Raw genomic sequence first — 27,791 nt, forward strand, 5'->3', positions numbered from 1 at the left:
AATTAAAAAAGAAAAAGGAAAACTGTTTATAGTGTCTAAATATTGTTTCACATTAACAGATTTTTTTTGTAAGATTTTTTTGTAAATTTGGCATTTCAGACAGTAGAAATGTAATTGTTTTTGTAAGGATGACTATAAATTATTTTCTTTTTGAAGTTATTTTGAGGGAAGGAGGGAAAAGAAGCATTGGTAATGCTGTGAATGGTTGATACAGAGTCATCTTTATAGTGGGTCTAGACCCAGTCTGATTGTTAAGTCTTAAACCTTTCTTTATTCTATCTATTATTCCTAAAGTGGCCCTTTTTGGTGTGTGGATGTGCTGCTGGGGATTGAACCCAAGTACTTGTGAGTGCTAGGGAAATGCTCTGCTGAGCTATATTCTCCCCACCCCCAAACTAAATCTTTCAGAACTACCTCACTTACCCATTTTCCCAAATAGGCCTTTAGACAAAACCGGTGTCTTAGTTACTGTGTTCTTGCAACCATGACAAAGGTAACTTGTTGGAGAAAGAGTTTCTTTGGGGCTTATGGTTTTAGGGGATTAGAGTCTGTGACCACCATGACACCAGATAGTCAGGTGGAGTGCTAGATCTGTAGCTGAGAGCTTGTATCTTGTGAGACACACCTTGGGGCAGAACAAGCACAGTGGGTATGGTGTGACTCAAGGCACTTTCCCAGTGATAAATTTCCTCCATCAAGGTCATACCTAATTCCAAACAGTTCCACCAACTGGGGACCAAGTATTCATATGTGCCTTTGGGGATCATTCTCATTTAAACTGCCCTATTCCACTTCCTGTCCCTATAAACTTGTAACTCCATTATAATGCAAAATGCATTTAATTCCACTTTAAAAGTTTTCATGATCTTTTATAGTCTCAACACAGTTTAAAAGTCCAAAGTCTTAGACTCAAGTCAGTCTCCTAATTGTAGCCCCATATAAAATCAAAAAGCAAATGAATACTTCCAGCATACAATGACACCGAATGTACGTTACAGTGAGGAAGAACTGGACCAAAGCAAGACTTAAAACCAGCGGGCAAACTCCAGATCTCGTAGCTCCCTGTACAGTGTTAGGTGCGCTTAGATGACTCTGCCCTTCCTGCTTTGCTGTCGGCAGCACTCTCTCTCCTGTGTCTTTTCCAGTCCCTGTCTGCAGTGCCCTTGGGAGACATCCTGTGGTTCTGGCATCTTCCCTTGAGGTCTCTAACAAGTCGAGGCTTCATTTTCACACAATGGCCTTTTCTTCTGCCACACCTGGCCTTAGAGGCTCTTCTTAACCCCAGAGGAAGATTCCCATAGTCCTTTTCCTCATGTATTCCTCATCACTGTAGAGTCAGAGCAACATGGACAACACCGCCAGGAGACTACCTACCTGCTTTGGGGGCCTGGCCCCTAGATTTTCAGAAGCTTTCCTTTGTTATCACTTTTTAGGGACAAAAAACTCCCCAGGCCTTTCCTATTTACCAATTGGAAGGTTTGCATTTTATTTCCTAATGTGTTTTTTTCACTTCGGACTGTACATTTTTATTTCTTTTTCCCTGTGTGCTCTTTTACATTGTGGACCTGCTTAAGTGTTTACTAATAACCACGAGATAGAGTCACTATTAGGTTGTCTTGAAATCTCTGCTAAGGAAATTAATCCATTACTTTACAGTTTAGCCTTAGGCAGGTTCTTAGAACAAGGGCAGAAAGCCACATTCTTTGCCAGTTTATCAAGAATTGTTTCTAGCCTCATTGCTTCTATTGATCTTCCTCTGGAACCTCATGAGCTGGGTCTCGGGGGCCTACACTTCTCTTAGCAGCATTGTCTTCCCAATCGCCTGTTAGGAAGGCCTGCTTAGAGTGATCAAGCATTCTCCTGTCCCAACCCCAAATCTTGCCCATTTCTCTAAAAACTTGTCATGACTAAGCTTGTCACAGCATCAGCCCACTCCCTAGTATCAACCTCTGTGCTCCCTTTCTGTTTCTGTGACAAAATACCACACCAAATGTTTAGTTTGGGACTTAAAGTTTCAGAGGGTTAGCCTATGATGGTGGAACAAAGGCTTTCTGATGGAGGTGGGTCTTGTATTAATCTGTTGCTTTCATTGGTTAATTAATAAAGAAACTGCCTAGGCCCATTTGATAGGCCAACCCTTAGGTGGGTGGAGTAAACAAAAGAGAATGCTGGGAGAAAGAAGCCGAGTCAGGAGTCGCCATGATTCTCCCACTCCAGACAGATGCAGGTTAAGATTATTCCTGGTAAACCAGCTCGTGGTACTACACAGAATATTAAAAATGGGTTAGATCAATATATAAGAGCTAGCCAATAAGAGACCAAAACTAATGGGCCAGACAGTACTTAAAAGAATACAGTTTCTATGTAATTATTTCTGGTAAAGCCATGCGGGCGGCCGGGTGCCGGGGACACAGCCCTGCTGCTCATATTATAACAGCTTTCCAGCTGCAGCAGCAGAAAACCTGCATCTTAATCAGCAAATTAGAAGCAGAGAGAGGCAATACAGGGAATATTAGGACTGCTTTGAAGCCCACCCTCAATGACAGACCTCCTCCAACAAGGCCACGCCTCCTAATTTCTTTTCCAAACAATTCCACCAACTGGGGACCAAATATTCAAACAGATGAGCGAGCATATGGGGTCATTATTATTCAAGCCAGCATAAATCTCAGACTACCACCATATATTAGGTAAGACTAGGAAGATTGAGCAGTAGTAGCTCTGGGACCCTGATACCTAAGGGATTTCCAGATAACCTGTGGGAGAAGCAAGGAAAGCCTGAGTGAACCTGTAAAGAACTGTAAAGAATATGTGAAGAGTGGTACAGCCCGGAATGAACGTGTTTTAGTGATGTGCTTGTGGCCTTGTCAGACCTGTGGGAACCTGGTAAACCACACCTCAGGCCCCAGGGATGACAAAACACGTTTTAGGGAGGAGTAGGAATGCCGACAGTTTGTGTAAAAACTAGCAGCTTAGTTTCCTGTGTGAGTGTGTAGCCTGCGACCTCTGGCCTCTACAGACCTCCTCCTGAGAATATTTAACTGCTTTCTGTGTGCTAATAATATAAATAAAATAATAAAAATGCTGAGATTCCCAGTTGTGTGTAGTCCATGCCATTCCATCAGAGTGTACATAACCCACCAGTCATGGGCTTTTCTGTATGTGAGTTTTTTTTTTTTTTTTTTTTCCTTCGAGACAGGGTTTCTCTGTGGTTTTGGAGCCTGTCCTGGAACTAGTTCTTGTAGACCAGGCTGGTCTCGAACTCACAGAGATCCGCCTGCCTCTGCCTCCCGAGTGCTGGGATTAAATGTGTGTCTGTTCTTAATCCTCTTGTTGCTCCTCATCATGTCCAGAACCAAGCCATGCAGGATGCAGCAGTTAATAAAAACACCATTCTTCTTCAGCCTTTGACCAGACAAATCATAAGGATGCTGAAACTTGAGTTCAGTTTTAGGGAGTTATTTTTCTTCCTTAAAACCAACAAAAAACCCCAGAAAAACAGTGTTGCTGAAATGTACTATTTGAATCTATTTAATGAGTACAGTCTGTTGTAGTATAGTGTATTTAGAGGTGTATGGAGTATTTACAAAACAGTGATTTACTTAGAGCACTGCCTGTTCTGCCAATCGTGACTTCATTTGCTACCCATAACAATGGGCCATTGCTCTTAACAACTTGCTGACTGCCACATAAGCTTCTGTAAAATTTCACCTGTTTGCTCACTCCACCTTGTGGTATTAAACATGAAATAAAAATGTGACCTGGACCTGAGACTGAGACCTTCCTTGAGCCTTCCTGGTCCATCGGTGACATCGCTTTCACTTTGATTGGTGTGTTTCTTCCAGGGAGGTTTCACAGTGTGCACCGCCATTTCTACAGTCACTCTAAAGCATTTTCTGTTGCTTAGGAAGTAATTTTAAACACATTAGCACTGTCCTACTTCCCAGTGTCTGTCCTAATAGGTTTGCCCCTTTAGTCTTCATATGTGTTCACTTTATTCATTCTATGTTACTGTTTGGATATGAGTACCCTTCTAAAGGTCTCGTGTTGAAGGCATGGCCCTTGTTTGGCAGATCTAGTAGTTGTGAGTTGTTTGACTTCCATGTAATCAGTGGATTAACCACGCATTGATGCGTTTATATATTGATGACAATTTGGGGAGGGGTGGAAAGTAGGAACCTGATTAAGGTTACTGGGATTCTTGTTCCTGGCCTTTCCTCCCTGTTTTTGTTTCATGAAGGCTGTGAGGTAAGCAGTTTGCCTTCACTGTGCCCTTTCACCCTGATGGCTCTACCCACAGGTCTGAGACCAATGGGGACACCTCAGGAAGGATTTAACTCCTGAAATTGCCCCTAGTTGTTGAGGTAGTTTCTTTTTTTTTTTTTTTTTTTTTTTGAGTGGGGGGGGTTGAGACAGGGTTTCTCTGTAGCTTTGGAGCCTGTCCTGGAACTAGCTCTTGTAGACCAGGCTGACCTGCCTCTGCCTCCCGAGGGATTAAAGGTGTGCGCCACCATCGCCCGGCAAGGTGGTTTCTTATAGTGATGGAAAACATGCTTTGTGTAATGTGTTAAGGGTCATCTGTATTGCAGTGCATCAATACCTTCACTGGTTGAAGAAACGTGGCATATCTATACTATGCATTTCATTTGTCCATTCACTTGTTGATGGTCACTTGACTACTTTTAAAAATTTATTGTGGCTATTGGGAATAAGGCTGCTGTTAACATTTGTATCTGTTCTGAAATGTGCTTTTTAACGTAGAGACTTAGAAGCGGAATTGCTGGGGAATAGTGACAGCTGTTTAAGTGTGGGAGGAACTGCTGCCCTGCTCTTCCCGTGCTCTGCCTGAGGGGCTGACTTTACAGTCTTAGCAGCAGTGGCTGGTGATCTTGCTTTCTCCACATGCTCACCAGTACTTCCTGATGTTTGCTTCCAGCTAGTGTGTGCATAGAATGTGGCGTGGTATTTGTGTGTGTGTGTGTGTGCCTGTGTGTGTGTCTGTCTGTCTGTCAGACTGACTGCTACTTTCAAGTAGCAGTCAGAGAATAACCTGTGGGGAGTCGAATTTTCTACTATTATATGGAACTTAGGAATTGAACTTGGGTGTTAGGCTTGGTGGCAAGCACCTTTATCTCCTGAGCCATTTTGCCAGCTGATCTTGAATTCTTGCTCTCTGGGCTTCACTTACCAAGTGCTTGGATTATAGGCATGTGCTACTGTGGCCAGTTCTTTGACTATTCTTAAATTGGGCTGCTTTTCCTTTTCTTCTCTTTAATTGTTTAGTTCGAGAAGTTCTTTATTCTAGATAGAAATTCCTTCTCAGATAATATACTTTGCAAGTATTTCTCCCATTTTTTGTCACTTGCCTTCACTTGACATAATACATAGAGGTAGTAATAGAGAACTACATTTGATTATATTTAAAAAGTACAGTTAGTTTTCAAGTCAACTGTGCAAAGAACATTCCTGCTTGCATAAGCACTGTGCCTTTTTATGCTAGTGAGACTTATCTCAGTTCCTATTGCTACTGCCAAGTCTGCCTTTCAGAGAGCCACTGGGCCAGCTAGAATGTATTTGAGCTTAGCTTTTTGAATCCCATCCTCCTCCTGTTCTTGTTACTCCTGTTTCCCTTCTTTGGAGAACTTGAGCTCATGCTTAGGTATCACTTTCTTTTCCTGCTTCTCCTACCACCCATTTCCTCTGCTCTACTTCAGAAGGAAGTACCGACCTCAGGCGTCTGGGTTACCCTTCTGTCCCCTGAGGACTCAGGCTTTTGAACTCTTGAGTTCTTGCTGCTATTCTTAAGGCTAGGGTCATCCTTTCCTAAGCCATTACTCTGCCCATTCCTCTCAGTCAATGTGTTTGTTCATCCTCCTTTTTGGTGTGGGTGTTGTCTTTAGAGCCTTGTGTAGATTCGTCTTTTGGTAAGTGCTTTATCACCTAGCTTGCCCTTCGTTTTCTGATCGATGACCTTGTGATTTTATATGGTTACCATGGGACAGAGTGGCAGGAGTCTGATTTCACCTTAAGACTTGAAGTTTAACTTCACACTAAACAAGCATTGTAGGTAGTAATCAGGGATGTTGCAGACCATCTATTCTGTGGAGATATTGTGATTTGCCTAGGTCTTTCAGTGTAGTGACTGTAATGTTACTGAAAAGTACAGATAATGCACAGATTGATATACTTTGATTTGTGCTAGTATCAGCTACCCAAGTTACCAGCTGCTGTTTATCAGATAGTACCAACACGAGGTAATTTCCCCAGAGGAAATGCTTGTTAGTGAAGTCTTTGACTTTTTTGAAGGGTTTACCTCATAAACAGTGGTTTGAAGGAATAGCTGTTTATTTTGTTTTATTCAGTCTTCAACTTTCTGGATTACTCACGAGAGCAATTGTAACCAGTTAGTAGTCTTTGTCAGAAGACCACACATCTAACTTGTAAAGTATGTGCCATTCCTAATTTTACTGAGATTATAACTAGAAGAGATGATGGAGTGTTGTTACTTGTCTGTACCCCCTCTTTATTCTAAGGAAAGCACCCCTTCATAGTTCTTCGGCTAACACTGCTTTACTGGGCATGTTCTCCCTTGAGCTTGTCTATTTCCTTGCACCACCTGTAGCATGTTGAGACAACTTGGTGCTTTGTGCTTGCATGAACCCATTAACCTGGTGTTATCATTGGGTCTTAAAGATCTTAGGAAGAGGCATTTTGTCCCTGAATGTTCAGTCTCAGCAGCACTGTTGAGAGAGTAAGAGCATGTGCTGTCAGCTCAGCACATTTACACTGGGTTATTGTGGTGTCATTATTTCCGGTGGTATTAACTCTGTGCCAGTGACTTAAGAACAAGAAAATACATGGTTTTACATGGTTGTTTTTTTTGTAGCATTTAATTATCATTCAGAAATGATAGAATCTAAAGGTAAGTTATGCCCGAATTCATTAACATAATCGAGGCTTATTTCCTCTTTACCTAGTGGTATTAATATGTAGCAAATAGATTTGTGAATGAGTAATCCATGTAGTTTTGAATGGTTTGGGGAGAGATGGTCAGAGTCTTTTTGATTATCACACAAAGAGTGTGATTAATAATTGTGTGATTAATTTTCCTGTCTGTATAGTAACACATGGCCCATACAGTGCTTTCAGAAACTTAGAAGTCATCTAAATTGGAGGTCCTTTGACTTGTGGTTCAAACTGTAGTTCAAATGCATCAAATGTTCAAAGTTTGATTTAAATTTTGTCTTTTTCATTTTGTCTAGTTAGTTCTAGGCCATATTTTAGCATCTGGCACATGTCTTACAGTTCAATTGTAGTGCTTTATATCATGGACGCTTATGTGGTTGATGCCATCTTAGATTTATAAGGAGGTAGTTTTAAATCTATTGAGTCACTCTTTGGGGTGAATGTGTTAGATTTAAAATACTTTATTCTTCAAAAATGCTTCTCTTCTAATCTGTGAATGAAACATGTCAATTTAAAATAGTGAGTTCCAGGTTAGTCAGAGCTACATAGTGAAACTCAGTTTTAAAACAAAGGAAAACACAAGAGAAATAAGTATATTTTAAATGTTAGCTATGTTTTTGAAATATTTATTTTGGAAATGAAAGTTAAATTGCTGCTCTAGTGACCTCATTTTATCAAGATACTCATTTTTCTTTTCTACCCCCATCCTACTCCTGAGACAGGGTTTCTCCGTGTAGCCTTGGCTATCCTGGAACTCGCTCTGTGGACCAGGTTGGCCTCGAGCTCAGAGATCCACCTATCTCTGCCACCCAATTGCTGGGATTAAAGGTGTGTGCCAATACCACCAGGCTAGCGGGAATGTCTTATCTGTTTTTTTTCCCTCTGTGAATTAAAAATTTACCATTATATGGGCATTTTGTATAAATTGTGTCTAATGATGGCTGCAATTTAATTGCAAAGTTTTTGTTTTCCAAAGCTTTATAGGGATGGGAGCATAGCTCAATGGTAGTGTGTTTGTGTGGGGTGCTTGAGGCCCTAGGTAGTTCAGTGATGGGGATTATCTGGCAGATGTAGGGCTCCTTTGATCAGGTACAGGAGCCCTAACTCCTGGGACCAGCGGGGGCCATGGGTGGTGGTTCACCTCAGTATTCTAGAAAACCTTAACCCTTTGTTGCATTTTCTAGGATTGAATGAAATTCTCATAAAAAGTTATTAGAGTTTGTATATTCATATATATCATTTGCTAATTGAACTGTCTGGTTTTGCCCACTAATTTTATGTCTGCGTCCTTGACTAAGAACCTCAGCTAGGGGAAAATGATCATTTTATGATAGTTTCTTCATAATTGATATATGCCAGTATAAAATTGATTGAGTAGGAATTTATATACATGTTCAGTACTGCTATAATGTTTGACACAATGCTTTCTAGTTACATTTTCATTAAAAATAGTTTTTTCATGCTGTATATTTTGATCATATTTCTTCTCCTTAAACTCTTTTTATATTCTCTCAACTGCCACCTGTTAATCATATTTTGTCTGTCTGTCTATGTGTGTGTCTCATAAAACAAAAACCAAATTGAAAATCAAATAAAAAAAGCCAATAAGGTAAAAAATAACAAAAGAAAACAAAAAGCCTATGCACACACAAATCTGGAGTCTGTTTTGTGTTGGCCTTCTTCTCCTGGACATGGTACTTCTCTGGAGTGTGGTTGATATAGTGACCATCCAGTGACATTACATTAGAGAAAACTGACACGTAGGAACTCATAGAGACCACCGCAGCACATACATGACCTATCCAGGTTCAAACCAGACAAAATTTCAGCACCAAAAAAGGGAAGTGGATACAAAGTCCCACTTAACCAAAATGCTATTTGCAATTGATACCAACTGTCCTTTTCATTTTAAGGGATTATTAGGCCAGATATTTCCTGAGGCCCAATACTTTTTTGAGGGAAGCTTGCCTTTCAGTGTAATATTTTGTGAAAACTAATCTACAAAAGGCTTAATTATGCATCTCTTGCTGGGTGGTGGTGGTGGCAGTGCACATCTTTAATCTCAGCATTTGGGAGGCAGAGGCAAGCTCACTGATTTCAAGGCCAGCCTGGTCTAACAGGTGAGTTCCAGGACAGCCAAGACTATAGAGAGAAACCCTATCTCGGCCCCTCCGCCCCATACCAAAAACCTGAACAAAACAACAAAACCTTCTATCTTAATAATTATGAGCTTTTACGTTGACACTGACATTCTTTTGTATAGGAGTTAAAGTTCCTCGGAATTTTCGCTTGTTGGAAGAACTTGAAGAAGGACAGAAAGGAGTAGGTGATGGCACGGTTAGCTGGGGCCTTGAAGATGACGAAGACATGACACTCACAAGGTGGACAGGCATGATCATTGGGCCGCCAAGGGTCGGTGCTATTTTATGCGTATTTATTGTTTATTTTGAGTGAATGTTTAATTTTATTGGTAATAAAAGACAATTGTGTTAACTTTTGACAGGAAGAATTCCTGCATCTTAGTATGTTTTATGTGTATTTATTTATTGATACCTCTTGTTTGAAGGGTATAAGCTTGGAGAACTGGGATTGAGGAGGAGTGGCATGGTTGTTGCCCCCAAAGTGTTTGTGTTTTAGTAGAGAAGAAAACAAATAAACAAACAAGAAACCAGTCCAAGTGTTAGATTTTAATATGACTGAGCAAGTTCATCATGTTTCTTCTACTGGAATAAATTGAGGAAGGCTGAGCAGAGAAGGAAGTTGCCTTTGGAATGGGCTATAAAGGACTGATTGGTAGGATTTTTGAAGGTTGAGACCTGTGAGGATAAAGGACATTCTGTGTCAAAGAGGAAGTGGAGGGGATATTTGGAAGAGTGTCACATGTTGCCTGCTCTCTCATGTGACTGAAGATCTCTAGATTGGCTTGCAGTGATTACATATTGCTTCTGCCCTCTTTCACAGTCCTGAGTGGGATATTAGAGGTCTAAATACCATAGTTTACAAGATATAGCAGCAAATTTAAGACTCTGGAGGTAATAGTTCAGTGGTAGAACATATGAAATTAGAATTCATACCACGTGTGGTTTTCAGCAGCAATAAAACAAAATAGCTAGGATTCTTTTTTTTTTTTTTTTTTTTTTTTTTGAGTTAGGGTTTCTCTGTGTAGCCTGGTTGCCTGGAACTCACTCTGTAGACCAGACTGGCTTCAAACTCAGAGATCCACCTGCCTCTGCCTTTCAAGTGCTGGGATTAAAGGTGTGCACCAAAATTGCCTGGCTAAGATTCGTAAATATTTTCTAGTACTGTTATAGATTTCTTGTGTATTTGTTCTTCGGTCTTTCTCAGAATTGTCTGAAGTATTTTTACATGTTTTTTTCCTAGATGGAGATACTTTTTTCTATAGTGCATTCTTTAGTTAGTAGTCTTATTCAGTGTGTTCAACACAAATTTGAAAGATTTATTTGTTTGCTTGTTTATTGTAATACTGGGATTGAACCTAAGGCATCACCCATGCTGGATATGTTTGCTACCACTGAGCTGTGTCCCCAGACTTTTTTGCTTTTATTCTGAGACCCAATCTCAGCATCCTCCAGGCTGACTGTGAACTCAGTCTGTGGACCAGGTAGACTTTATACTTTAATCCTGCTAGTTCAGCCTTCTGAGTAGTTTAGGATCATGACCTCTTCCATGAGGACTGATTTTTTTTTTCTCTCTTACCGTCTGTTGGAAGAATTTGACCTGTTCTCTTTAGATAGAATTTAGATTTTTTCCTGTTTATTAAAAAATGTAATTAGCAATGTTAGACGAGTGTATTCTGTGGCATTTGCTGGTGTTCCTTTGCAGTCCTTTTATACCAAGTCTGTTAAGAGTACACAGTGTGCAGATTTCATGTGCACTCCTGAGAGCCTCCTTCTGACTTCTCTGATTCTTCCATAAGATATTTGAGAAAGGAAATATAAGGTTGGTGGTTAAAAGACTTTATAACTTGGTATTTGTGATGAAAACTGACATTTTTCATTGTCTGTAAACATTATTATGTTAGTCTAGCTAAAAGAAAATTAAAAGCAAGTAGTTTTAACATTCTGGCTTAGACTGGTTTGAAGATTTAAGTCAAAACTTGGTAAAATATAAGTTTGAAATTGTTTAGATTGTTTTTTCTCCAGCTACTACCCTCAGTAGACTGTATCTGAAGAATGTGCTGGGCCTGTGTCTTGCATAGACTCTTAGCATAGTTTCCTAATAGGGAGGAAATGCTGTAGCTGCCACTTTATTTCTCTCCATTTGGGTCTCCAGTGGGATTCCCAAGCTACTTGCTTTTTCTGATGTAAAGGCTGTTTGTGTAGCTCCTGTCTCTTAGCTCACTGAGACACAGACAGTAGGCCGTAGGCCTTCTCCTCTGTTGGGTCATTGCATTGGAGTTGTGTGTGTGTAATAAGGCTTATGACTGAGGTGTGTCATAAAATATACATTTATTTCATTAGAGTTTTACATGACAAGGTAGGTTTTATAGAATTTTATACTGCTTAATTAAGAGTGAACAGTCTAGAATATGTTTGTGCAAAGAGAGCCTAATCCAGTAGTACTGAATAGAGTGAGAGGAACTGAATAAGGTCCATTATGTTCTTTTCTATTCCTTTCTTTTCAGAGATGAAAATTGTTTTCTGTCTGTAAGGATGAGATTTATTGGCCTACTTTAGGATATGCCTGCCAGGTTTTGTGATCTGATTCAGGGAAGAAGAGGAGAAGGATTCGCTTCTGTTCATTTGTTGTTGCTGTTGTTTGCTTTTAGGGGGGCAGAGTCCTGCTGTGTAACCTAGGCTAGTTTCAGACTTGAAGTGATCCTCTTACCTCAGCCTTCCTAATGCTGGTATTACAATTATACCGCCATGCCTGGAATTTTTTGTTTTTAATATAATTTTTTAAGATAATCTGATCTGCATTCAAATTGAAGAACCATTAAAAAGATTCTCTCTTGAGAACTGTTTGATTTCACTCAGTTTTATATAGTACCAATTTGCTGGGTGTATGACTGTAAACTGTCAAATTTGGGTGAGTTTTATAGAGCTCTTTCAAAATATTGAAGTGTTTAATAACATGTATCAGATTGTTTCATAATTTTATATTATAGCAGTTCAGTGTTACATATCTGAACTGTACTTGAGAATAGCTTTCATTTATCAAAGCTAAATGTTTGAATGAGCTCTGTACTTGTTAATATGGCTTATTTTCTTCCTAGTTTTATACAGGCATCAATTTATTATGCAGTATCCTATTTCAGAACTGTACTAGTGAGCAAAAGCTATAATGAGAAAGAAAAGCTAATTATTACATGAGAATAAACCCTGAATAGCCTTGAAGTGTAAGTAATAGCCTTAAAATTCCTTTTTATAAGAATGTAGTATTAGCTAAAATTCATTAATTTAGAAACCATATTTGAAAATATGTATAAATATGATGTATACATTAATTCAGATAATAGAGTTAATAAACCACAGAATTCATTAAGTAGTAGTAAAGTAATGGGAAACAAGAAATTGTTTTATTGTAAGATGAGATATATTATGATTTTCCTTTGCTGGAAGTAATTGCCTGCCTATCTGTGAAAAGTGATCATAATTTTTTAGCCAACAAATCCATGTGAGAATAAAAGGAGGCATTGTATTATTGAAATAATAGAAACCAATGAGATTGTTCTGGCTGATGAAAGCCTTAAATATGTGTGATATACACCACATACTTGTCCTTTCAGTATCTTTTTATTTTAAAGTAAAATCTAAATGTAAGTTGGTTTTTCTTTCTAATTTGTTATCGACACCATTTGTGTCACAAAAAATAAGTTCTGATTATTCTGATTCCACTTGGTAGAATTATTTTGGTTTCATACTATAAGCATGAAAAATGCTTAGTGATTTTTTTCCTAACTATATAGTTAAAATAGCTTTGTACAGAAGTTTGTATGCAATCACACATCATCATAACAAGTTTGTGCAAACTACATTTTTCTTTGTTAACAGGTGGGCAGTAGTTTAGTTTTTGTCATTATGATCGTTCCTTCTTTTCCCTATCTTTCCAGACAAACTATGAAAACAGAATATATAGTCTGAAGGTAGAATGTGGATCTAAATACCCAGAAGCTCCTCCATCCGTTAGATTTGTAACAAAAATTAATATGAATGGAATCAATAATTCCAGTGGAATGGTAAGTTATGGTAATAATTTTATTTTTATATAGCATATAATGTATAGGCAAGAGTTTTCAAAGTTTTGTTCAGTTGAAAGAAAGAAGTTTGTCACTCAGGAGGTAGAGGCAGGGGGATTGGGAGTTTGAGGCCAACCTGGGCTATATAGTTGGTTCTTTTACCAAAAATAAAAAATAAAAATAAAGTTTGTCTTAGGTTGTTTTTTATGTCTTCCTCTCCCTTCAAGATATAATGTTACCCGATAGCTAGCTCCAGACTAGCCTTGAACTTGAACCAGTTCTCTGCTTCAGCACTCTGGGTGTTAGGAATATAAGCTATTCAGCCGCCAGACCTGTCCTTACAATCTTCTGGTGTTAAAAACTAACTTTTTTTTCTTAGAATTTTATTAATTGCATCCATTTAGTTCAAACTAATCTTAGTTTGAACAGATCTTCGCTTGATGAAAAGGCTTACTATTCCCTAATTATTTCTTTCTTTAGAGGTACTTTTTGAGATTAAAAGAAAGAATATTCATAAAATTTGTTTTTCTTTGAGGAACAAGTATGTCTGTTTGATTATTCATGGCTAAGCATTGTTGATACATTAAAGTGGATAACAGAAAGAGTAAGTTGTCTTCACCTATACAAGTTAGTAGGGTAGCTGATTTTCTAAGGTGAGTAGATTGTTGATTAGGTTCATAGGACTTTGGACTCATGCTCTTAAGGTGCCATGTTGAGAGCACACTCAGTGCGGAGTATATGCTAGGGAGCAGAATAGCTTCAGCATAGTAGGATGAATTTCATCCTTCCTGGGAAGGAAGACTGTCAACATTCTTGACTCCATCTGTGTCCCCTCTCCCTACCAATAATATTTTATGTTATATCCATTCCCTCCCCCCTTTTCTTTTATTATTAAAAGTCACAAGTTTATGCTAATACTGTTAGAAACAAAGAATAATTTTGGTGTCACACAAAGGTACATGTGAGCAAAGCAGAAGTAGCTGGGCATTGCCATTCTTTCTTCACAAATGGTACACCAGAACACAAACCTTGCTACCAAGCATACATGGACAAGATATTTTCCATCTTTTATTCTTGACATAGGTGATAATTATGTCTTGTCCTATTGGTGCGTGCTCAACTCCACATCTGAGGAGATTGACTAATTGGCACCAAGGGAAGGTTTAGGAAATAGCAGTCCTTGCTGGTCTAAAAAACTACCTTTGGAGCCACAGTTGTGCTACCATTGTGCCACAAGTCCTTCTTCTTGGGGAGGAGAGGGTTTGATTTCATTTTATACTCCCAGGAAGCAGTTCATCTCTGAACGACATCAGGGCAGGATCTCAAGGAAAGAGCTGCAGCAGAACACTGGGGGAGTGCTCCTTACTGGCTCATCTCTCTGACTTGCTCAGCTAAGTTTCTTGCATAGCCCAGGCCAACTTGCCCAAGAGGACACTGCACACAGTAGTAGCTCTCCTTCAATTAGCAATTAAGAAAATGCCCCATAGACTCGCCCACAGGCCAGTCTGGTCGAGGCAGTTCCTCAGTTGAGGTTCCCCCTTCCTAGATGTTTCTTGTTTGTTTACAATTTGCAAAAATTAACCAGCACAAAGTGCGTGAAAGTGAAGGTGTGCTCATGTGGAAGTCAGAGGACAACTTTCTGGGACAGTGGAATCCTCCACCAGATGAGCCATATTTCCTGCTTCCCACAATCCTTACAGAGCAAGTAGCCAGGATAATTACTACTATTATTTTGTTTCAATTTAACTGTGACTTTTTGATAAAATGGCGGCCAGATGTTGCAGTGAAGTCGAGCATCAGGCTAAAATCTAAATCATATCATTTGTCCTTTATTATCCTTTGGCTTTGCCCGAAGATGTAACCTTCTCTTCAGTTTAGCAGGTGTCGTTGCTGTGTATACACTGTGTTTACACTGTGCAAGTCTACATGGATGTACACGTCTCATTTTGTTTGTTATAATGAACAAGCCAGTTTGAGCTACTACATACTAAACTATAAAAATTGAATTTGTCATTTTTAGTGTTTAAAATTCTCTGCACCACTTGCTGAGCAATTAGGTTAATTTTAAGTTTTCACTGAGAAGTTTGCTGTAATGAGTGTTAAAAGTTTTTGCGTATATGTGTGCAAATATGTGTGTATATGAGTGCACACCTGTGTCACAGTCAAGAGGACAGCTAAGAGGAGTCAGATTTTTCTTTCTACTGTATAGTTTTCTGCAATCAAACTCAGGTTGTCAGGTTTGGTGGTGAGTTTTACACAGTATTTTATGCTGTTCAGCCTAGCGTTTATTGGTTTACTTATTTGGTTCTAATCTGTTATGTGTTTGTACTTTTATAAAACAATACGAAAATTACTAGGAAAATGAAATAAAAAGATAGACAAAATACTAGTTCAAATTTTGGGGATAGGAGTGCACCTAGTCATACAATTTGGGCTATTGGTCTTATTTTTCTGTAAGCATAGGATGCGACTGACATTGCCTCTGTGGATCTGCCTTTACCAGTAGTGGCTCTAAAGTTATCTTATGTCCCAAGAAAACTCACATTTTACTTTCAGTTTCATTAACTAAAGCTCAACCAGGAAGTGGTTAAATGAACTTCAGTCAGCTTTGGAAACTTTGCTTTTTGATCCATTTGTTTCAATTAAAAAAAAAAAAAAAGAAAAGTTGAAATACTTATGTTTATCATAGAGACTTACAAAAATACCAGTAATGAAGGGAAAACTTGCATACTCATCCCAGTACTCAAAGTATGACTGAATAATTAGAGCTATTTGAAATTAGAGCAAAGGAAATAAAGGAAAATGGAAGGAGTAGGCCGATTAAATCTCTGAGACTGCTGCATAGTGTTTGTGTAAATAAAGATTTTGTCAGGTGTGTGTGTGGGGACATTAAAATATTTTCATAAAGATGGAAGGTATAAAAAGATTTGAATTCTTTGTTATAGACTAAGTTTTGCAGTATTTGACAGAAGACTAGTATTTAATGTTTCTTACACTAGAATTAATCCTGATTTTTTCCAAGAACAGCCAGTATCTGCTGAGCATCTCTCTAGCCCCTAAATGCAAATTTTAAATTGAAAAATATTTTTTCTACTAAGTAATTTTAATAAACACCCAAGTAGGTGAATCTTAAACAAAACATTGGACATTTTATTTTAATATCTAACAGTTGTAAAATAAGCATAGGCAAAATATTTGTTAAGTCCTGGAGACATTCTTTTTTTTTCTACTGACAAATTTGAATTAATTTGCTTAAAATTTGAGTAGACGGATTGGGGAATGGGCAGTGAGATGGCTCAGTAGCTAAAAGCATTTCTAGCTCAATACAGATGACCAGAGTTTGATTCTTGTAACCCACATTTAAGAAAAAAATTCTGGTTCAAATCTGTAATTCTAGCACTCCTAAGGCATGTTGAGAGCAGGAGACTAGAGAGAGAAATGGCTAGAAACTTCTATAAACAAGCACAGCAACAGAAATAACGTAGAACGTATTACTCAGTCCTTCCTTACATGTACACTGTTGATGCTCTCAAGCTCTCATATATTCATATACCGAATATATATCTTTAAACAGAAGGATTTTAGCTGGGTATGTGGTGGCAGATGCCTATACTCCTAGCACCTGGAGATCCAGACACTTAAAGAAATTCAAGGTTTTCCTCAGCTACATAGCAAGTTTAAAACTAGCTTGGGCCACATGAGACCCTGTGCACAACAAAACATCTTTTGAGCTAAAAAGAACTTGGGTTAATTGAGTGGTTTCAGTTTACATGAAACAGAAGCCAGTGTGTTTTTAATAATTATACATATGTAAGTACACATACACAATTTGTACATATTCACAGTTAGACCTAAAAATAGACCAGGTGACTTCCTAAAGTTTGTTTAGATTTAGCATGCCAGTTTTTTTTTTTTTCTTCTTCTTCTTTCCTTAGGCTACTGATTTGACCATAGTAGTAAGCAATCCTTAATTCTAAACTTGGACTTGCAATGATAAAGATACAACTTACTAGAAACAACATTGAAAGTTCATGTGTTGAGGAGATGAATTAACCTAAACATTATTGAGAAGAGCTAGTAAAAGCTGAAAAGTCAAAAGGGGGAGCCTGCTAAACAAGCAGGATGATAGAATTTCCTGTTCAAGAGCTAATCAACAGAAAGACACCCCTACACATGGAAATTTCTTCTGTAATTCTATCTTCAGGTCTAGTTTCCAAAATTTCCAACTTATAATTAGGTTAAATTATATTCTGTATATTCTCTTTTGTATCTAAAAGAAAAGCAGTGTGAAAAAGAAGGACAGTAAACCTCAGGATGCTCCAGCTCTAAATGAGTTCTACAGTATTGCACTACTGGCCTGTGCTGTATTTACAGTTGAGATATATGCTTACTGGGCTCCTGCTAGAAGTAGACATGTATTGCCTTGTTCTGTATTTCTTCAGTTTCCCATGGGTTGGGCTTTCTGAGTAGACAAAGCATATTGCATATTTTGTTATTAGTTCTTTAAAACATTAGATATACAAAATAGCTGGGTTCTTAAACTCTCATGAAATAAAACCCTATAGACTTAAACTTTAGAGTCCCCCATTCCTGTCTTACTGTTCTGTTGATATGATGAGTCATCGTGACAAGTCAACTCTTAGGAAAGGAAGCATTTAATTTGGGGCTTAACAGTTTTCGTGGGTGAGTTCATGGCTTTCATGGTACTGGATCAGTACTGAGTGCTTTACATCTGATCTGTAGGGAGAGACAAACTGGCATGGGCTTTTGAAATGTTAAAGCCCACTCCCAGTGATATACCCCCTCCAACAAGGCCACACCTTCCATTCTTCCCAAAGAGTTCCACTAACTGGTGGTGATTAAATATTTTATTTTGGTCTTTCAAACTGCCATATTGACCAAACTACTTAGGGGAGAAAGATTTTATTTTGACCTTTAGTTTGAGAGACACAGTCAAGAAAGCTCAAGTAAGGTAGGGAACTTAAGCATTAGGCAGCTAGTCACATCACAGGTAGGAAGCAGAGATAAATGTTGGCATTCATCTCTTTTTTCTCCTTTTTATTCAGCTCAGGACCTCAGCCCATGGAATGGTGCCACCCACATTTAGGGTAGGTCTCTCCACCTCTTTTAACCCAATCTAGAAATTCTCACAGCCACACACCAAGAGATTTGTCTTCTAGATAATTGTGTAGCTAGTTAATATGACTGCTAGTTATAGAAATGAGAGGGTCTCAGCAGGAGAAAAGTTTGAGGCTGTGAAAACAATGTGTTGGCCAAGAGATGAGCAGGGTTCCCTATCCATGAGATTGCAGGTGTGACAGAATGTGCCTTAAAGAGGAAAAGGAATAGAAAGCTCCATAGCATGTGCCATCGGAGAGGCCATTTCTAATGGGTTTTGGATCCAAAATGTGGTGCTGAATGGGTTTTCCTCTGTGGAAGTCACTCCAGAGTTGATTTACCTCAACCTAGATCTCAGGCAAGAGAGTGGTTTAAGATATTGGACTAGTCTTTAAAGTGATATACTCCTCAATGTCATGATTGTCCCACCTCACCTAAAGTTTGGGGAAAGATTCCTAAGTTCTCCATTGGGAGTACTTGCTAAATACAAGGTAGTCTCTGGCCATAAACAAAGAATTGAAAGGTACATATAAGTTGAAAGAATAAAGCCAAATAGCTAAGCAACAGTCAAGAAAACTATTATTTCAGAATTTTGGTATACAGGTCACTAGGGAAGTTTCAGTTTCTTCAAGAGACACAGTATAAGGGAGTGAGTTATTGATGGCAGGAAGCTGGAAGTAGGAGCACAGTCCATCTTTGGAGGAAAAGCCTGAGGCAGGAGCTGTACAGAGGCCATGGAGGACTAGGGTTTACTGGCTTGTTTCTTAGCCTGCTCTCTTATTTCACCTAGGACCATCAGGCCAGGGATGACACTACCCACAGTGAATTGTTCCTTCTCACATAGTCATCTCTCAAGAAAATGTCCCACAGGCTTGCATACAGGCACCTCTGGAAGTATTTTCTTGATTAAGATACCTTCTCTGATGATCCCAGCTGCTGTCAAGTTGCCATATAAACAGTCCAGCACAAGCATGTGTATTGCTTTTCCAGAGGGCCTACTCAGCAACCTCCTTCATTTTCAGTTCCAGAGGATCTGATGTTATCTGCACTACAAGGACATTTATAGTCATCATGCATGCATGTGCCCGTGTGTGCGTACATGCGTGCACATACACACACCCTTGCACTTGTGTGCGTGCACGTGTTGCTCTCTCTTTCACTTACACAATTTAAAAAGTCAGTCTTAAAAGCAGCTTAATGCGCTGACTGTTGAGCCTTGAGAATTGCTTTTCATAGACTCCTCAGATGCTTCTGGCAGTCTCATCTTTTAATGTTTGGGAGGCGATTGGTTGTGTTTGTGTGAACGTGTTTGTTCAGAGAAGCAGAGGCTGTCATTTGGCATCATCTTCAGTTGTTCTGAACCTTTTACTGAATTGGGTTTGCTGATTTGGCTAGTCTGGTGTCTTTCAGCTCTGCACCCCTGTGGTGGGTACAGGCGCACACTGCCTAGCTTTTTGGTTTCCATGTTAGGAATTAACTCAAGTCCTTGAGCTTGCCTGGTAATCATGTGACTGACTGAGCCATCTCCCCAGTGCGAGGCCTAGCATTCTTGACTTGGGTCACAGAGTAGAATTTCAGGATGAGTTGGTGTGAAGCTCAATTTACTAAGAAAAGATTTTTAATTGAAGAGTCAAGCATTGATGTTGAGGGAGAGACTTGGACATTTAAGAAAAGGACAGTTGTATATATATACATGCAAGTGGCAAGAATGTTACCTTGTTATTTCTTTACAGCATCTTAATATGCATGGCTTCAATTTTTTCATAATTCTCATCTTGCAGTCTTTTTTTTTTTTTTACTCAATGTTTTTAGGTAGCCCTCAGTGGATTTCATTAATCATCACTCTTGTTCTCCATTCCCCTCCCCACTGGTCCTCTTCCTTCTCTTTCTTCCCAGTACCCTCCCTCCCTCCCTCCCTCCCTCCCTCCCTCCCTCCCTCCCTCCCTCCCTCCCTCCCTCCCTCCCTCCCTCCCTCCCTTCCTCCCTCTTTCTGTGCTATAGGAGATATTTTAGTTATTCTTAAAATGGTCGTATAGTATTGTTTTGGGTAAAATAAATTTGTATTAAGATACATTGAAGGCTTTTTTTTTTAAAAAAAATATTTCATGTGTGACATCTATGTAGTCCATCCCCCCCCTGAAAACTCTTAGTGAATATTTAAAATCTCCACTATATACTGTCTACATTGTTCTCCAGATATTAGACTACAGTTCTGCAGGTTTGTTTACTGAACACCAAGGCTTCTCTTCATCAAGCCCTACTATGTTACAAGGAAGACTGGTACAACGTAAGTGAGGAATCTGATCGTGTGCATAGGTATTAGTGGCTAGGTTCGAATCCTGACCTGCCTAGAAGAGTGGATAGGTCATGTGCATAGCTGCTCCATGACAAGCTTCCATATCAGCTTACTAAGCTGCCTAGAAGCCAGCAGCTGGCCAAGCTCACTGCTCACTGATCCATATTTAGGCCTTTCTTTCTCTCAGTAATATTTCAGTTCCTGCTGCACAGTTCTTATTATTTTTGATCCTACTATTGTAACTTAGTTAATTCCCTCCCTCCCTCCCTCCCTCCCTCCCTCCCTCCCTCCCTCCCTCCCTCCCTCCCTCCCCAAGTCATCTCACATTCCAACCACTGTTATTCCCCCCTTCCCCCACCCCTCCTCCCACCTGCCCTACCCCACTGCAACCCATCCCCCATTTACTCATCCCAGTGGGTAAGGACTCCTATGGGGAGTCAACAAAGTCTGGCACATTAAGTTGGGACAGGACCAGGCCTCTCCCCCTGCATTAAGGCTGAGCATGGCATCCTGCTATAGGGATTGGGCTCTAACAAGCTATCTCATGCATCAGGGATAGACCCTGGTCCTACTGCCAGGGGCCTCTTAGATATTCCAAGCTTCACCACTGTCTCCCACATATGGAGGGCCTAGTTAGGTCCCATGGAGACTGCATAGTTGTCAGTCTAGAGTTTATGAGGTTCTACAAAATTGGTTTAGCTGTCTGAAGATGTCTCCATCATGAACTTGACCTCTCTTGCTCATATATTCTCTCCTCCCTCTCTTTGATTGGATTCCTGGAGCTCGGCCTCATGCTTGGTTGTGGATCTTTGCAACTGGTTCCATCAGTTACTGGATGAAGGCTCTGATGAGAGTTGGGGTATTCACCGCTCTGACTACAGGGTTAGGCCAGTTCAGGCATCCTTTCCACTATTGCTAGGAGTCTTAGCTTGGGTCACCCTTGGGGATTCTTGGAAATTTCTCTAGCACCAGGTTTCTCCCTAACCCCATAGTGGCTCTCTGTATCAAGGTGTCTCTTTCATTGCTCTCCAGTCCTTCTCTCCCCCCCCTTGACTATTCTATTTCCTCATGTTCTCATCTACCATCCCCTCCTGTAAATTTCTTAATTTTAGTTTTTAGATTCATTACAAGTAGATAAAGATAGAACTTTTTTAAAATCATGGATACTATGAACATACTAGCTCCAGTAGTTTCTTCCCCCTCTCTCTCTCCCTCTTGTCCTCCCCTCTCCTCTCTCTGTCTTCCCTTTCTATCTCTCCCTCATCCTCTCTCCTACCCCGCTTTTCCTCTTTCTCCTTTTTCCCCTGTACCCCTTCTTGTTCCTCTCATCATGTGTTTGAGACATGATTTCACTATGCATTCTTGGGTGGCCTGGAACTCAGTGTATAGGCCAGGTTGGCCTCCAACTCACAGAGATCCGCCTGCCTCCTCCTCCTGAGTGGCTGGCATTAAAGGTGTACACCATCATTCCTGGACTCCCAGTAGGTTCTTTAATGCTATTCTTTGAGTTGTCTTTGTATAAGATCATGTTGTCTACATGTAGAAGTAGTTTAAATTGTTTCTTCCTTTTGAGTTTTATTGGAAATAGAAAGGAGTATTCTGACCAGTGTTAGTAGATCTAAAATTTGTCTTAAATCAACAACCTTCTACTCATGTTAATCATCAAGAAGGTTTATAAATGTTTACAAAGTAGTTATTTAATACAGTGTTTGTATGCATATGATAGCTCTGCTAATAAGATTGCTGTATGTTTATTGTAAAGTACAGAAAATAAATTTTAAAATTTAAATTTTTAGAAAATCTTGTTAAAGCTTTTCTTGTTAAAGAATATTTTTAAAATATATTATTTTAAATTATTAATTATGAGCCTTAGCATTACAGTATACATTTTAAATCTGAAATGTCATAGTATAGCATTCTTGTTAAGGTTTATTTAAAATATTGGTACATAATAGTACATTATCATCAGTAGTACTATTATTAATTTTGTTTACTGTGAAACAGGATTTCCATGTCTATCCCAGGCTGGCTTGACCTTGTGATCTTTTCTCTACTCTGATTTGCTCCACTATGTTTAGCTACGGTTCTGCAGTACTTTGGTAATTAATTGTCCCTCTTTTCCTCCCCTCTCAGGTGGATGCACGAAGCATACCAGTATTAGCAAAATGGCAAAATTCCTATAGCATTAAAGTTGTCCTCCAAGAGCTAAGACGTCTAATGATGTCCAAAGAAAATATGAAGCTTCCACAACCACCGGAAGGACAAACATACAACAACTGAGTTTAGTGGATCTCAAACTTGTCTTAAATCAACAGCCTTCTACTCATGTTAATGTCTTGATTAAATATCACCATGCAAAATACCCACACATTAAGTAAAAGAATTCCAGCTGGTAAACATGACCTGGACATTTGCAAGAATATATTTAATATATGTGCACCTATTATGTTTTCAGGTAACAGGAGAAGTGCGGCACAAGTTTTCTTTCTCTTCTTAAAGCACTGTCATGTAGACATGAGCCTGAAGTCTTCAAAATTGAATTCAGGTTTTCAAGACAAAAGCACGGCAAAGGAGTGTCAGGTGGCAGTGGAAACCTTTGTCTTTCTGAACAATAAAGTCTCAAGAAGGAAGAGCAGAAATGGCATGCTTTATTCATGCTTAGACTACAGAACTGTTTAAAGTAGCAGGTATAATGAGTAGTCACAGTTGTGTTAACTCGAAGCGGTGCGGGTGTGGGTGCTGACTACTATAGCATCAAAATAGCTTCAGGATTGTTTTGATACCTGTATTTATAATAAAAAGATGTTTGGGGTATTGATGAATCTCTGTTAAAAGCTGTTCCCGTTTGTTCCATGTAACAGACATGATAAATATTTGTTTACAGTCTTTGTTTAATAAAACATGCTTAGAGGTTTTAAGTGAAGCAACGAAAAGGAAATAGGTGTATGGATATGTGATTTCAGATCAAAGTTAGTCTTGAAATGTAAATAAAATGCGGAATGTGTCCTCAGACTGTGCTATTTCTGTTACATTGGTATTATCTATAGTAGCCATATCAAGGTGGCAAAATTGGGCATTATTAATCTAGGCATAATGGTGTCAGAAGCAAAAAGATTGCAAGTTCCAGGCCAGCCTGGGCTGGTGAATAAGATTGCATTTTAAACAAAACCAAAACAAAACCAGAAACATTGAGAATATCACAGATTTTCATTGAAACACATCTTTTACTTATTCTATTTTATATGCTTGCGGTTGGAATTTACAGAGTATTTTCTTTGACATATTACATGCTTAGTTGAATTTCTTTGCACAAAGAGGTATCCCAGTTACGTTTCTAATTTGATTTCATCATAGGTAATAGTCAAAAAGGACATTTGCATTTTAGCAATTTTTATAGTTATAGACTACAAATTATTTAAGTATCCATTACTTTTCTCTTTGTAACATCTTTATTTCTATATGAAACTTTAGGTTATTTACATTGAATGTATTGAACACATTTCCTTCCTATCATTTTTTTTAGTTGTTATTTAATTTGGGTGTGTGTACATATGCGTGTGCATCTGTGGAGGTCAGAGGATTCCTTTGTGGAGTTGGTTCTCTCCTCCACTTTTATGTGTGTTCCTGGTGTTGAACTCTGATCACCATGCTTGTGAACAAGTGCCTTCACTGCTGAGCCATCTCATTGGTCCCCTCCCCCATCCTTTAAGACCAACAAAAGTTATTTTACCCATTCCACTTCACTTTCACGTTAACAAACCTATGTTTGAACTTGAAAGTTCATTTTTGTTCTTTTATCAAGGTGACAAAGATTTATTGTTTTAATAAAAAAATTAGATGTTCAAACTTTACCTATAAAGAAAGTCAAGGAAAAGTATTAATAGTAAGCTGTGGATTATCGATCTATTTCATTCGTTACTTTTATAGCAAGAACAGGTTTCTTGAAACATACTTGGCGTGTTTTAAGCTGTTTCAAAGTTAAAACTTTTTGTCAGCATTGCATTAATTAAACTCTTGACAGTTTGTTTAAACATCATCTTCACTGTTACTGGTATTTTGAAACGGTATCACTGTGTAGCCTATGATGGCCTCAAACTTGCAGCAGTATTCCTGTCTGAGCATTCTAAGTACTGGTTCACCATGTTCAGCATAAATGCACCAATTTGAACACAGTTGAATTATCAAAGATGTTTTTCTTCGTGTGTGTGTGTGTTTGTGTTTGTGTGGGTGCATGTAGAGGCCTTAAGGTTGCTGTCAAGAATCTTTCTCAATTACTCTTTCACTTTATAATTTGAGACAGGGTTTCTAAGTGAACCCAGAGCTCACTGATGCAGCTAGTCTTGCTAATCAGCTTGTTGCAGAGATCCCCTGCCTCTGCTTTCCAAGGCTGGAATTACAGCCTCACCTATCATTTTGATGTGGGTTCTGGGGATCTGATCTCCCGACAGGCATTTCAACCATTGAGCCATCTCATCAGTCCCTCAAAGACGTTCTAAGTATTGCAAAACAACACAACATACACAGTTTGTTTCATGTATAATTTATTAAAACAGACTTAAGTGTTATCCTGAATTATTAGCCTAGTATTTTAACTGTTCAAGATTAAGTTGAATTGCACTGACAGTATAGAGTCATTATCAGTATGATCTTTTCTGCCTTGAAAATGTGTCTTGTGATTCTTGAAAGCTAGTAAGTGTTGGGATGCTTTTTGTAGGCTGGGATTTGGTACGTTTGCCTCATGTCCTCACTGTATGCTACTGTGGAAGTCCTCTCGTCTGCCCAAGTCTGTTGTCAGAGTCCAGCCTATAAAACAACCCTTTCTTGTGTTAGGGATCGTGGACCTTAGCAGAAATCTGTGACTCAGTTAACAGATTCCAAAGCAGAATCCATTATGCATGTAACAGTTGCAATATATATGATAATCTAAGATATCATAATTGATGAAATTTAAGGGTTAATAGAGCCTCTTTAAAATAGAAGCCATCAGTTTTAAAGCAAATTTTCCTTTGTAAAGTGGCTAGGGTTGCAGGAATGTTGTGGTATAAACAGACAAGGAAATTACCATAGAAATTTGTTTCAGAGAGTTCAGGTGTGACCCTTGAGGCTGAGTATATGTTAATAAAAGTTATAAAATAAAATTTTTGCCCTAGTAGGTCACTTAACACTTGAATGGCTTTAACTACTTGGTTGATAATTTTCAGAATTGGTAAGTTTTATTTGTTTTGTTTTGTTTTTTTGCGCCACAGCAATGTTTATTGAGAACGGGGAGGGGATCAGTCCTTGGCCGCCTTCCTCATGGCGGCCAGCACGTTGCTCAGCTCCTCCCGCTTCCTCTTGGCTCGTGTGCGCGTGACCACCCGCTTCTTGATGAGCTTGAGCTGGCGCTTGTCCTTGAACACCTTGAGCAGCTCCGTGCCGCACTGCTCGTAGGGCGCGAAGCCGCACACCTCCCGGATCATGTCCCGCACGAACTTGGTGTGCTTTGTGAGGCGCCCGCGCCGCCAGCTGTGCCTCGGCTGACTTACGTTCTTCGTCACCTTGTGGCCCTTATTGAGGCCCACGGCCATGGGGTAGCACGGGCCAGCACGGCCATGGCTGCTCCTTTCCGATGGCAGCCGCTACAGGAAGCGATAAGTTTTTATTTGATTTTTTTTTTTCTGTTTCAAAAGGCTTTATTTTTACTTGGTTCAAGACTTGAGAGGGGCTCCAGGGCGCTACAAAGCTGTCTAGTGGCTTCTTGTGAGGTTCTAGTGAAGGTCCTGAGGCGGGCTGGTGCAGAGCAGAGGTGGGAGCCCCTCGGAAGGAGAGGCCTCCTAGTCATGCTTGAGAGTGAGCCGCTCAAAGAGGTACTCGCCCAGAGACGCCTGGGGCCCAGTAGCCAACCTGCGAGGTTGGTCAGGTGGTTGCTCATCTTCTTGATGACCTTCACCTCCTTATCCAGGAAGTGATTTTCAAGGAAGTCACAGAGATGAGGATCTGTGCGGGCAGAGCCCAGGGAATGAAGATCCAAGAGGGCCTGGTTCAAGTTCTTCTCCAAGGCCAGGGCAGCTTCCATGGCCTCCTGGGTTTTACCCCACTCATCTGGAGATGGCTTCTGCACATCCTGAAAGAGTGCACGGCCTCTGCGATCGTTCTGCAACTTGAGGAGACGCTCGGCGCCCTCGCGCTTCTCCTCGGCCAATTCGCGAAAGAAGTGGCCTACACCCTCCAGAGCCACGTCATCCGGGTCAAAATAGTAGCCCAGCGAGAGGTAGGTGTAGGAGGCCCGCAGGTGCAGGTTGACCAGGCGGTTCACGGCAGCCTCCACTTCGGTGGAATAATTCTGACGAATTTGGGAGGTCATGGTTGAGACGCAGTCTGGAGCTACCCGCAAAGAGACGGTGCTGGCTGGTCCTGGGAGCTGAAGGCGGCGAGGTGATGGTCCCGGAGGCTGCGGCTGCAGATGAGGAGCGGTGGAAGCTAACAAAGGGAGGCCCCGGGTCTGTTCCGTCCAAACACTGTTGAAGCAAGAGACAGATCCACGGGATCTCCGAAGGCTGCTCTTATTTGATAATTTAAAATAAAGTTATTGCATTTGTCTAGGGATCTGTGTATAACTTTCCAGGATTTTGTATCAGAAACATTGGGAGGGGGTCAAAGGCATTTTAGTCTTCTGGGTGTGAAAACAAAACTTAGAATTTTATTTTATCCTTTAAAAAACTGTCATACTCAACATTTGAGTAGGCGAATAGAGAGGGAATCAGTTTGATTTATCCATCCAAGCTGTTTTACCAGTAGACTAATTTCAGTGCTAAAGCTACCTAATATATGTTATATATTCTAAATGCATGTAAAATTATTATTTGAAAATTTAGAGCATGCCATTGAAAAACATTGCTAATAAGTTTGAGCATGACTTTAGGTCATTCTAGTAAGTGCACATATTTATTTATTTAATTAATTAATTTATTATATATACAATATTCTGTCTGTGTGTATGCCTGTAGGCCAGAAGAGGGCACCAGACCCCATTACAGATGGTTGTGAGCCACCATGTGGTTGCTGGGAATTGAACTCAGGACCTTTGGAAGAGCAGGCAATGTTCTTAACCTCTGAGCCATCTCTCCAGCCCATAGTAAGTGCATTTATATTTGTAGGTTCTATTGCATAGAAAAGACAGCATTGCCAGCCACAGTCTCATCAGCTTTCTATTTATTTATTTATTCATTTATT

At 39.6% G+C, this 27,791-nt stretch overlaps 2 protein-coding genes and 1 pseudogene across 3 annotated transcripts in view; 1 reads left to right on the forward strand and 2 right to left on the reverse strand.

Annotated features, from left to right (window-relative positions):
- The window catches only part of Ube2v2 (ubiquitin conjugating enzyme E2 V2), a 28,545-nt gene extending 2,867 nt beyond the window's left edge, over positions 1–25,678 (forward strand). The window contains exons 2-6 of one of the 2 annotated variants that reach the window (XM_057765779.1): positions 6,887–6,922; positions 9,230–9,378; positions 13,040–13,165; positions 18,232–18,273; positions 22,713–25,678. In XM_057765779.1, coding sequence (XP_057621762.1) covers positions 6,887–6,922; positions 9,230–9,378; positions 13,040–13,165; positions 18,232–18,273; positions 22,713–22,859 — 500 coding nt within the window. In that variant the 3' untranslated portion in view covers positions 22,860–25,678. The remainder of the gene's footprint in view (positions 1–6,886; positions 6,923–9,229; positions 9,379–13,039; positions 13,166–18,231; positions 18,274–22,712) is intronic. The other variant, XM_057765780.1, reaches the window with a different exon arrangement.
- A 174-nt stretch (positions 25,679–25,852) lies between these two features.
- On the reverse strand, positions 25,853–26,194 carry LOC130871330 (60S ribosomal protein L36-like; the record flags this gene model as incomplete). The annotated part of the gene is made up of 1 exon (XM_057764679.1): positions 25,853–26,194. A coding segment is annotated over one exon (342 nt), but the record flags the coding sequence as incomplete, so codon positions are not given.
- Positions 26,195–26,353: 159 nt separating this feature from the next.
- Positions 26,354–27,102, reverse strand: LOC130871861 (ferritin light chain 1-like; annotated as a pseudogene).
- Positions 27,103–27,791: the final 689 nt, after the last annotated feature.

Source organism: Chionomys nivalis, chromosome 3 (genome assembly GCF_950005125.1).
Source record: "Chionomys nivalis chromosome 3, mChiNiv1.1, whole genome shotgun sequence".
In the NCBI taxonomy this organism is placed as follows: Eukaryota; Metazoa; Chordata; class Mammalia; order Rodentia; family Cricetidae; genus Chionomys; species Chionomys nivalis.